The sequence below is a fragment of the Xenopus laevis genome, chromosome 4S (genome assembly GCF_017654675.1).
Source record: "Xenopus laevis strain J_2021 chromosome 4S, Xenopus_laevis_v10.1, whole genome shotgun sequence".
Classification (NCBI taxonomy): domain Eukaryota; kingdom Metazoa; phylum Chordata; class Amphibia; order Anura; family Pipidae; genus Xenopus; species Xenopus laevis.
Window position 1 is genome coordinate 90554550 of NC_054378.1, and position 12631 is coordinate 90567180.

Below are 12631 nucleotides of genomic sequence, written 5' to 3' on the forward strand. Positions count from 1 at the left end.
CCTACTTCTTTAGTTAAACTTTAGTTCTCCTTTAATACTGTATCTGAACATGGACTTCAAGATAGCTGTGATACACTTCCTAGGCCCAAATGAGCGAGTCAGAACAGTTGATTGGGTAGAGCTGCTGGTTTCTACATCTTTATTCTTATAATGCCCAACTGACATTCTGACATGAGTCATGGAACACCATATTAAATTGTATCACAGAACAATCTGTCCTGCCTTCCAACAAGACCAACAAGAGACGAAAACTGCCTAACCATATCCATGTACAAAAACAACACAAAAAACAAAAACAACACTTCTGCACCCATTGGTTGGGAATATAACCTACAGTTTGCAAAACACTTATGTATAATGAGCTCTTTTTCAAAGTAAAAATATATTACAAGCTGAAAATGTGTATGACATAATGTATTCCGAGCATAAAACTTATTTATATTTTTGCTGCTAGCTTTTTCAGGGCTCATACATTCATGCCACTTCCAATTTTGAATTTCTAGTGCTTTTATTAAACATGAACAGAACATGAAGAAGTCTTATTATTCTGTGCTCATTAGCAGGCCAATAAAGAACACACACATGTATACAGTATACATATATATATTTATAGAGAGAGAGAGATGGTTATAGATATGGATATTTATTTTCTCTTTAAAGTTCCTTCTTTTTAAACGATTTTTAAATACTCCTCCAAATCCCAATCCAATACCAAGTCATGTTGTAGGTCGTTGTGGAGGGGTTGGAGGCGAAACAGTAAGGATTTTACAAGGAAAAAAAACATTTTTTCAACAGAAGCTTAAATTCTCAGCCAGCTTCTGCTTAGGCACATCTGCTTTATTGAACCTTGTATTTGTAATTTGTGTGGAGTTCTGGTTTTATATTGTATGCTAAATCCAGCAGTTCTTTTAATATGCCCTCCTTGTATTTATGGTAACTGGAATTGTAGATCTGAACCTTCTCGACAGTTTGTTCCTCTATCTTCACTGCCAGGTTACCCTGGGACCCCATCACCTGGAGAGAAATAACAAAATACAGTGTCATATCATTTGCTTTTTCTCAAGGCATATGTAGCTGAGAGTGGGGCCAAAATTTAGTAATTTACACATTTTGAATATTAAAAAAAGTGGAAATTTAGACCAAGTTGCACACAGACACGCCAATTTGCTCCAAACTATGGCAATCTTCTGGTAAGCCCATCCTTACAGTGCTACAATTTTGGCCTGTCCCTACTGTACGTTAGGACAATTGGGCTTTTAGCTGTTCCATCATACTCCTTGTGTCATTTCCATAGATAAAGCACTAAGCTATAGTAAATGTGGCATCTGAGGTTACCCTTAGACTTTTCCAATATTAAACTGGATGCAAGTGCTCAAAAGGGCAGAGTACGCTCATATAATTGCACTGGAATTGTCCACTGTATTCTACCGCTGTAGAATAATGAATAAAACTCCATATACTCTATTTAGCTTTTTATATTGATGTCTTGTCTTGTTTAATTGACAACTTAGATAATAGCTGTAAACGGGAGCTATCCAAATGTGCTTGGCAATTCTGATTTTTATAGATCTTTATTAAGTGAAAATAATTTGATTTAATAAGTTTATTAATGCAGTTAATTGAGAATTCATAATCAAACTGCAAAATAAAAATACGGATTTGCAGCCTTTTTTGTGCTGAGCACACTACATGAAGCATTGTAAATGACCATTTTTGAGTGTTACAGTGATAGGACTAGCTGGCTGAGTAAATTATGCTGCATTGATGAGAGTATTGTGTGGGTAGTCTCACAGGGGATATCCGCTCCCAGAGGTCCCCTACCTTTTTTACCCTTGAGTCACATTCAAATACTGGAGAGCAACACAAGCATGTGAAAGTTCCTGGGGGTTCCAAATAAGAGCAGTAATTGACTATTTAGTAGCCCCTATGTGGACTGACAGCCTACAGGAGGTTCTGTTTGGCAGTACATCTAGCTTTTATGCAACTAAAGCTTGCCTCCAAACCAGGAATTCAAAAATATGCAGCTGGTTTGAGGCCACTGGGAGCAACATCCAAGCGGTTGGAGAGCAACATGTTGCTCTTGAGCTACTGGTTAGGGATCACTGAGTTGGACTGTACAGACTTTAGTTGGTTTGACTCAATGTGTGATATGATATTATAACCCTACATTGTTTGGTGCACCGAGGAGCCATCTTTCTGGGGCATTGCAGCTATCTGCATGTTTATTTTCTGCAGTCAAATCAAATTCTTCAGATTTTAGTTTGTACTCGAACAGTTCTATATATAAGGCCAATTTTGTTCAGCAAATGACTGAATGTATGAAGCTGTGTTTTGCTGAATCATATCCCATTCCTTATGGTAGAAAAAACCTCAGAGACAAGTTCTGGGCAGAGAATTTCTGATCTGACATGAGAGCACTGGTAAGAAATGGAAACAATTCAAGAGCATTTTAATATCCCTTATTTTTCTCATACTCATTATAAATAAACATCCAGTAGGAGCACCCCAAACACTCACTTAACCTGTCTGGGTGCAGGTGAAACACTGAGCATTAAATGCAGCATTCTGCTCTACAGGTTCCAGGGTTTTATTAAAAAACATCCAAGATTCGAGTTACTTACAGTGCCTTAACAAGGTGATATCACCTTTCTTTCTTTATTAATTCATTTTCTAATGTTCCTATTTCTTGCAGGTAACATCAGTGTATGTTCTCATGAAATACCAGTCCACAGTTGTTTAAAAAAAAAAAAAAGATAAATATAAGATTTTTTTCAGGCTGTTCTGATTCCATTTAGACCAACTGAACAAGTTATTTGACTTCCCTGTAGTTACATAAAGGGCATGGGGAGCAAGGGGTTGATTGCAGGGTTATTTGTTAGCAACAACCCTCTGCTTTTCATATCATTGCACAGTGAGCCACTCACAGATGTCTGGATGTGCCGGAAGTCTGCTTCTCTATTTAACTTGTACTGGTCAATTTCTGCCGTTGCCTCTTCCTTCGCTTGCCGCAAGCGCTTGTTTTTTCCTAGGATCAGAAAACAAAGGGCTAGTTATTTGCAATTTTGAACTAGAACCATTTTATGTCTATTCTCACTGAACAGTTAAAAAAATCAGATTGTGAGGCATCAGTTTTATGGCTATTTTTATCTTTCTGTTTATACCCTCACTTTTCCATCCTGACTTCCACTATGCTTCCTGCTTGCGATGGTAATTTAATCATTTATCTATGACCCTAGATTAAACTCTGAGCCTTACTGAATAGGTTACCAGAACATACTGTACTTATCAGTCAATTGACAGCTCAGTATTGGCATCAAATTAGTGGCCAAAAACGACATAGACAAATATTAAGGAGGCAAGGGGTTATGATTAAGGGATTTACTCCCGAAACGCGTTAGGTTTCACAGCAGCAACCCCAATAAAACCTATTCCAGAAGTGCCGTCTACCTGTTTTGAGTCATTGGGATTTCTAAATTAAATCTCTAATTGTCACTTCTTTTCAAAGTGCTAGGAAAAATAGAGACTTGATTTTTGTCTTTGCAAGTGTGTCATGTTTGAGCCCAATATGAAATATACAAATGGATTACCCAGTTCTTAATTCCTGTTATATTTAGGTGTTCAACTGGCTTCCTACTATCTGCAGGGAATGTTATATTTCATGTCCACTAATAAAAATATGTGTGTATGGCTCATCTACCTTGCTGGATGCAGTGTGCAAAATGCTAAAAAATGCTTCATAATGTTTCTGAGCACAGAGTGCAGGGACATTGGTCAGGAGGAAAATGCAGGTTTCCTTGGGTAAACTTAAATTAATCCCTGTTTTTTTAACTAGAGCAATTTTGCTCTTCAAAGATTAGGAGTACTCTGTCTCTCAAGTAATCCCAAAGTCCTAAATTCCACAAATCAGACCCTCTGCCTCCATTATAAGTGAAAGCTAAAATGGGCAGGTTTTTAAATCCATCCCCATGATATGTTATTGCTTGATTCAGCTGAGGGAAGCAGCTCACTTCTCCATAGATCATAATAAGGCAGCTGCTCAAGAGTTCATGAAATTATTGTGCTGTTCATGATTTTCTATGGAAAATGTAGTTAAGCAGGATGGAAGGGTCGGCTCATTTGTAGAAATGTGGATGTGCACGCAGTGAGCTGTGCCCTCATATATCACTCTTTTCAAGGAAAGCTAACATAAGATACATGTCATTGTACCATTGTTCGTTAACTGACATTGTGAAAGTATATTCAGTAGTCTGAAAGGACAGTCACTTTCTGTAAGTATTCTTTCCTAACACGTCAGTGACAAGGCAAGAGTTTCACTGTGTAAAAAGGTTATAGAAAGCCAGACAGCGTTCATCTGAATCTGTAGGCCTAAAGAACGCCCGAGCCGTAAGATTGAGCAGGCCGTTTGGCAATCCCTAGTTAGTATAGATAGTAATAATGGCTGTTCGCCACAGCATCTGCCAATCACAGTACGAATTAAATACAATGACCTGCAGCAGAGCTGCACCAGAACAAATCTTACTAGAAATCATTAAACATCAAATGAAAACCAGGAGACTTGGCACAAGCCAGGAGAAAATAAAGTTATAAAGACAAGGCAGAAGGTCATCAGACAGATAAAAAAACAAAGAGAATTCTGATCCCCTAGTGCTTAAAGTATAATAGGAAACAGATGGAACTTATTTTTTCACTCTGGCTCTGAAGCTGCTTTATGTAATATTTATGCAGCATAGGTGGGAGAAGCCTGTTTTATCTGGATATGAATGGACTACATCAGTGGCTCCTGAACCTTAAAGGGATACTGTTTGGAATTTTTTTTCAAAATGCACTAGTTAATAGTGCTACTCCAGCAGAATTCTGCACTGAAATCTGTTTCTCAAAAGAGCAAACAGATTTTCTGACATGGGGCTAGACATATTGCCAGTTTCCCAGTTGCCCCCCGTCATGTGACTTGGGCTCTGATAAACTTAAGTCACTCTTTACTTCTGTACTCCCTCCCCCCCAGCAGCCTAACAACAGAACAATGGGAAGGTAACCAGATAGCAGCTCCCTGACACAAGATAACAGCTCCCTGGTAGATCTAAGAACAGCACTCAATAGTAAAATCCAGGTCCCACTGTGACACATTCAGTTACATTGAGTAGGAGAAACAACAGCCTGCTATTACTTTACAGTGAGAATATTACAAGTTCATTGTTTCCACCCTTTAAATATGGGGTGCTGGTCCAAACCTACAGTCCTTATAAGACCAAGCTGCACCCTGAGTTTTACATTAATTGCCCAAGTGCAACGGGTCTGCGGCTGTGAGATTCCTGCTGTGACTTATACCAACGGGTGCTCCTCTGGTAAGGGACATGCAAGTGGACACCCATATCATGCTCTTGTGCCACCCTATAGTGGTCACAACTTGATCTAATATGATCTGTTTACTGTGCCTACTATGGCAGACACTGACAAGCTATAGCCAGCATTTTTACCATTACAACCCCACTATGTTGAGGTGCTCTGATTAGCTACAATTATGTATACCTCCTGCCCCTAAATATGACTTTGGCCACATGAATATTGGAAAAGCAAGAGGTGAATAGAAAAAATTCAAATAGGAATGTGAGCAATTGGAGTAGAGAAAGAAAAGCACAAATGGTAAGACATTAGAGTCCCTGTAATTTAATGACATACAGTATTTGTTAAATTAGCATGTTCCCTTTAAGGTGTTCCTGTGAGTGCCAGAAATATTGGGGTATATTTATCAAAGAGTGAAGTTAATAGTGAAGTTCCGCCACTCTCCATTCATTTCTATGGGATTTTTATAGGCGTATTTATCAAAGGGGGAACTTTCACTTTCACCCATTGATAAATACGCCTTTCAAAATCCCATAGAAATGAATTGAGAGCTGTGGAATTTCACTCTAGTGGCGGAACTTCACTCTTTGATAAATTTACCCAATTGTATGTACACGGACATAATTCAGTACATTCATTAACTTTTATGTCTTTGTACACATAGCCTTCATGGAATCAGAGAGAATGCTGATGAAGAAGAACAACATAATGGATAAATGATAAAGGAGGAGCAAATGAGAGATTTGAGAGAGAAGCAGAGGAGATTGCGGAGAAGAAGACAATTAGTTTATATGGAAATGCCCCAGGAGCAGACATTATATATGAAAACTGCAAAGATTGCCTGCTTTAAACAGTGAACATGTAGATAGTAATCTATGGAATACTTGCACAAAAGCTTACAGGTATGTTATGTTTGTTTTCTAAACAAGTACCTTGGCTGTAGCAGTCATCAACACTGAACGAGGAAGAACAGCCTGGACTGGTTTAGTTTGCAGTAAAAACATTTTCCTCCTCCCTAAACTCAGAATGTCAGACGAGACAGAAAAAACCCTGGATCCAACTAGGAGCAGCAGGTTCAGGTTATATGTGTATAGAGATTACTGAGAGGGGCTCCATGCAGTATGTGGCAGGAATTGACAGACTATGCACCAGGATTACTAATGATTACCTTCCCATTTGCAGAGATAACGACCCTGGGTGCTGTTATGGGATTGAAATAAGACTCTGGATGAGCAAGACGAGTATTGAATGAGAGGTGTTTAAAACATGCACTCTCTTTGGACCATTGTTTATTCATTTTATTAAGAACCCCATGAAAATTTCTCCTCACACCCAACCTGCCTTCTTTATGCAGAGGAGCCAAAAAACAAGGCATTTTTGCTCATGTACAGCTTTATTCAACTGGTTCCATGTATGTGCTAAAAGGACACATTCTCAAGGATTTCATTTTTCATGTTTTGGTAATTGTGGGTTTAATACAGCTCAACATCAAATACAGCAGCCAATAAACAGGCCATCCTAACGGGCTCAGGCTGAGGAAGGTGTTGCACATTCTACCCCTTCTTTAGTGGCTTCGCTTGGATGCAAATTATTCTGCTCCAGTGACTGACAATGGCACAAATGATACTTGGGGATGGGTGGAGGCAGAAGCCTCCTGTTGGAAAGCTTTCTATAGTGTTCTATACAGGCAGACATAGCTGCTCCTTTAAGCTCTGAACATATTGCTTGCAGTAGTAAGTTTATGATCCTAAGGAAAAAATCCCTATAAAATTTGTGTTTGTGATCAAAGTAACTGCTGCATTTGGAGCCGTTGTTGTTCCCCTTTGATTCTGGCTTGCTTTGTTGCGAATTGCAACCAGATGCCAGGTCCGGACTGAGAATTAAAATAGGCCCTGGCAATTCAGATACACAGAGGCCCAAACAGCCCACACAGAGGCCCAAACAGCCCCCACCAGCCCACTAAATACCAACTTTCTATGGCACCTTATAGCAGCCCTTCTGACATTTGCCAGAACCCACAGATTGCCAGTCCGGGCCTGCCAGATGCCCTTTATCGGCGTGTGCCTCCGACAATGGGACGAGCAATGCAAAAAGGTTTCTGTTGTAGCACTCCAGGTATTTTAGAGCGGAGAAAAATGTTTGATCTGACTCCTAGGAGACCATGCATTCACTGAATATATGGGTACAGTTAATGCACGACTGGCCTGGTTATACTTTACTGGGTTGTGTGGGGTGCCAAGGATTTATGATTAAGGATGTTGACTGCACCACTAGCTCCCTGAATAACTTTGCATTGTATGTTTAAAAAAAACTGATTGAAAGCTGTGCTCTTATTTATTTATTTTGTTTGCCCAGTCCCGGCAAACTGAAGATCCTTCAGACTACAACTCCCAGATCTCACAGACAACAGACAACTGACAGTTCTAGTAGGAACAGGGATTCATAGCTAAATAACCTCACAATAGCCTTTACTTGCCCATCACAAGTTTTGCTTTCACTGGCACTGTGAAGAATGCTATAAATAAGTTTTAAAGCAAGCCCCCAAGTAACTCTGTGAGGAATAACAATTTGCTTAAAGGGAATATATATTAACATTGGAGACAAACATCACCAGTAATCTGGGCATAGCAGCCAATCGGATATTTCCTATTGTTTTTTAATTTTTGTTTTTTAACAGGTGACTGTTCAAATCTAACTGGTGATGTTTGTATCCAATGTTAAGAAATACGCCCCTAATGTAATCCAGTAAGTGCCACCCGAAATCTCCCTATAAACTCTCCCTATTTGTCCCTCTAATGATTAACACACATACAGTACATTACAAATTTTATTGGACTGGCAGTGTTAACTGATGTCATAACTATATTAATTCCACTTTGATTATATCTTTCATACTGGACTAGCTGTTGCACTGTATATATAGGTGCAAGTTATATTATATTTGGAGTGAATAGTTTTCTGTTGGGCCAAGTGGCACCACTGATATAAGGCAGGGTTACAGAAATAGAGTCTTGAAATGAAGGAAATGAGGTGCTATAATTTGAAAATATATAAAATAAAATAAATGCAGACCAAAAAGATTGAGGGTACAATGCAAATGTCCCTGTCTGCCCATTTTGGCAGTAATAAGTTCTGATAAAAGAAATTCAAGATAGTAAAGCTAATTTGTGAGATAGTCTTACGTTTCTTTGTTTCCTCTAACTTGTCCTTTGCCCGTTTCTCTGCCTGGAGAAGTTGCTGGATGCCCCGGGACTGGCTGGTCATTGTCACTGCTCTTGCCTGTTCTCTGCCTGTTGATGCCGGGGAGGCTGCTCTTATCCTTCTCTACTTCTGTTTGATGTCATAACATTGCTCTTATGCTTGGGAAACTGGGCAGACCAGAAAAAGCTAGATTTATTTTGTGTATAAAAGATAAAGGTGGATTTTCTTTGAATGTAACGGCGATTACGTGTAGTGGGTCAGAGGAATACACAAGGACTCTTACTTTTCCATTAGCACACAAACAGTGTAACATGAATGGTAAAAAATAAATTGTGTTTATATAGTAAACCTGTCTTGTTTTTATATAATGCTACTGCTATGGGTAAATGTCTGCATAAAGAGGGGCAGAGTTCTGTGGACACAATAACCTGGGAAAGATAAATAATAGATAAATTAAAGTGGACCTGTCATCTACACATAAAAAACTGCATAATGAAAGTCTTTTCCAAATTAAATATGGAACCCCAAAATTTTTTTTCATTAAAACATTCATACCTGTTATAAAGGTGTTTAAATATCTAAACAGTCAATCAAATATTACCTGCCCTGCCTCTATGCCCGTGGCATAGAGGCGGGGCAGTCAATTACTTTCACTTTCTATTCAGCACTTCCTAGATGTCACTGCTCTCCTCACATTCCCCCTTTCCTCCTTAGGCTCTATATTTGTTTAGGGCACTGCACATCGACATTAGGTCCCTCATTCTGGTTCATACACAAGATTTTGGGGTGATACACAATTTCCCTTAATAACCGTGTCCACTAAATGGCAGCTGCCTGCTTGCTGTGATTGTATAATTCCAAAACAGAAGGAAACAAAATTTAAATAATGAATACAGTGTAAGTAAATTTACAAATTTACAAATTTACAAATTATTTTGCTCAACTAACATGATAGAAAAGAATTTGAAATTATTTCTTAGGGTGACAGGTCCCCTTTAAAAGCAGCTAAGACCCAAGCTGCCCCAGCAATCTGGATGTATAGGGCTGCTGTGTGATTGTCCTTTTACATAGACATCAATTATCACCTTCCTGTACAACTCCAGAGTAACACACAGCAATAAGGATATCTTGTATACAACTCCCACCCTATATCTATAAATTTATCTCAGTATTTAACAAACCATGTATCATTCTCTGAAACATCACTAGATCTGCCCCTTTCCTTGTTTCCTTTCCCATACCATCAGACTTTCTCCCAATCTTTCATCCTTTAAATTATCTCTTAAAAACATTTCTTTAGAGAGGGTTACCCTCATTTAGGGGTGTCTGGGGCCCACCAGTGTCCACCTCAGAGTCCCACCGTCGTGAATGCCACCTTCCCTTGTTGCCAACTCCCTCCTCCCCCCTCTTGAAAATGTAATAAAACCCCAAGTAAGTGGGCCAACAGATGCCTGGCAGCAGCTCTAGGTTGGCCAAGTGCCGTCTGGCTGTCTAGCATTCCTACACTATGCGCTTTATGCCACATCCTTCTCTAAAGTGTATTTCTCAATGTCACATCGCTAGCTGATTCTCAATCCTGCCCAATACCTATCCCCATACTTGTATCTTATACCCCTTTCTCGTTTTCAATTAAGCAGGGCCCTCTTTATTTCCCCTAATAGTCTGTATTTGCATGTTTTATGTATATTTAATCTACACACTCTTCTATTGTACGCAGTGCTGCTGAATTATGTTGCTGCTTTATAAATATGTGTTATTATTATTTATTATAATCCTTTATATAGCACTGGCATATTCAGCAAATAGATTTTACATCATTCACATCAGTCCTGGCCCCAGTGGAGCTTACAATGTAAATCCCTATCACATTCATGCTATTAGTGCAGTAGTGACACTTTACTGCTTCACTACTACACTTTACTTTTCACATTACTCACAGTGACCCCACAATGAGTCGTTGGTCACAAAGTAGAGACACATCTTGTACATTAGGGCTCATGCACAATGCAGCCGGCTTACTGTATATTTGCACTTTGCCCACTGAGTGGGGCATTGTGTATGTATCCGTTTTGAGCACATAGACCTGAAGACTGCTCTTTGAATAGAGTGGGGTGCATTTTAGGGGAGGCACTTAGGCATCTTCTTCTCTTGCCCTAGGGAGAGCTATAATGTGCAGCATTGAGGCCCTGTCCATTTCACCTGCCTCAGGACAGGGCTAGTTGCATATCCTGACACCTTTCTTACTGGAATTTTCATCCATCACTCAATGCAGAGCTCAGTATAGTATATACCCATTTTTACATCTGGGTAATACTTACATAACAAAGAAGTCACTTGGTAAAACAGCTGTTGAGAGTAGGATCTTCTTCCATTTTGTTTCAGAAGGTTGTTTATTACTAAACTGTGTAGGCCTGACCATTTGGTTCAGTCTTGTGGAACAATTTTGGTGGCAGTGATGCCTCAGTGTGCCAATAATAAATAATAAGGAAATTGCTGCTCTTATAAAAGGTATTTTTATTTTGTGTCATTTCCAGTAGATGGTGCAAATGCAACTATGAAACCTAGAAAATAACCACAAGAAACAAATGTGAAATAAAACTGGGTGTGCGTCTTGAGTTTCAAATCTACTGAGTTTGCTGCTCGCTGGGACTCATTCATAAAGGCTTTATCTTGTTAAGTATCCCTTTGTTGCACCTTTTTTGCCCTTAATCCTGTGCTTTCATTCATTTTGCTTACATTCATGCCCATCTATAGCTGAGAACAAATGTGCACTATACAGTATATGTGTTCAACATCTTGGAGTGCCCAATCAGAGATGGAGCAGCACAAAATACAGGACAAATTAAAACACTACCACAGTGGATAGGGTGTCAGGCTTTAGGTTCTCTTCCCTAATCACTCTGCTGGGTGAGATCCAGACCACGTGTGTATTTCTGCCTGGAGGTGCTGTACTGCCTTGACTACATCCGCAGGAAAATGTACCTGCCTCTACCTCTGAAGCTCTGTGTGAGTTGTGTGCCTACATATATTCTGCCTCTACCTATGAGCTCTTTGTGAGCCTGCCAGTCCTGTGTGAGCTGTGTGGTGTGTGTGCCTATATACAGTATATATATATTCTGCATCTACCTCTGTCAGCTCTGTGTGAGTGAGGTGTGCATATATATTCTGCAAATGCTTCTGTATCCATGTAAGTACAACCTTGTGGTACAAATAAATAGTTTATTCTGTTTGACTGCAAGAACCTCCTGGTGCCCATTTTTTCCCTGTTTTATTGCACAGTAGCCTGTGGGAGTTGTAATTACGCTACACCACACCTGAAATCTTCCACTTAGCGAAGGCCCTAGCCTGAAGTGTTTGAGTCACATGTAACCCATGCTCTAACACTAGCTGGACATTAACCCCTTTTGGCCTGTATAGCCCAAGTTAACGTAACACAGTTATTAAATAACTGACTATCCAGTACAGATTTTTTGGGCTGTAATTAGACTGAGACCAAACCTTTTCTTGAGCTACAGTAATTTTCACATACAGGCACCTAGACACAGAAACGATAGTCATCTATACATGTACTTTTAACTTATAACAACAGGAAACTTTGCAACAGTATTCCTCTTCTACATTTCCCCCCACACTTGCAACATTTGCAGGCTTTGTGTAATCTGCTACTCAGGCAATTGCTACAGCGACACGAGGTTCTGAGGAACAGGTCGCTGGAGACATTTGCTAGATGTTCTGGTGCATGAAATAAATCTGCATTCATCATAGAACATTTTAGGCTTGTTTACACCATTTTAGCTAGCTGTGTATTCTTTGCAATCGCTGTGATATTCACTTATTATAACTTCTTATTTGTGGGACACAGGCTTGTAACCAATAATAGAATGGAAGGCAGGTTGAGCAGCTGTTTCATGCAGGTTTATTTCTGTATTTACAATTTCCCCTGGACCACCGAATTAATTTACGTTATGTTAGAGGGAGTTGGACCCTTTTAATGAATGAATGAATGAATTAATTAATTAATGGCCATCATTTATTGACTATGGTCCAGTTAATGTATGTGCACATATGCAAGGATTGTTTACCTTTACCT

General features: G+C 39.3%; 1 protein-coding gene across 1 annotated transcript; it reads right to left on the reverse strand.

The window, feature by feature from the left end:
* Nucleotides 1-493: 493 nt before the first annotated feature.
* atp6v1g3.S (ATPase, H+ transporting, lysosomal 13kDa, V1 subunit G3 S homeolog) lies at nucleotides 494-8661 on the reverse strand. Its single transcript, XM_018261093.2, has 3 exons — nucleotides 8523-8661; nucleotides 2925-3025; nucleotides 494-1014 (listed from the first exon to the last, which is right to left on the reverse strand). Exons 1-3 carry the CDS (start codon nucleotides 8602-8604, stop codon nucleotides 838-840), a joined length of 360 nt encoding a protein of 119 aa, XP_018116582.1. The 5' UTR covers nucleotides 8605-8661; the 3' UTR covers nucleotides 494-837.
* Between the last annotated feature and the right edge of the window lie 3970 nt (nucleotides 8662-12631).

Excerpts from the sequence above, each read along its gene's own strand:
- atp6v1g3.S (XM_018261093.2), bottom strand. The coding sequence starts at position 8,604 with ATGACCAGCCAGTCCCGGGGCATCCAGCAACTTCTCCAGGCAGAGAAA. Across the intron at positions 3,026-8,522 it reads GTTAGAGGAAACAAAGAAAC|GAAAAAACAAGCGCTTGCGG; the intron begins GTAAGACTATCT and ends TTCTGATCCTAG. Across the intron at positions 1,015-2,924 it reads TCCGGCACATCCAGACATCT|GTGATGGGGTCCCAGGGTAA; the intron begins GTGAGTGGCTCA and ends ATTTCTCTCCAG.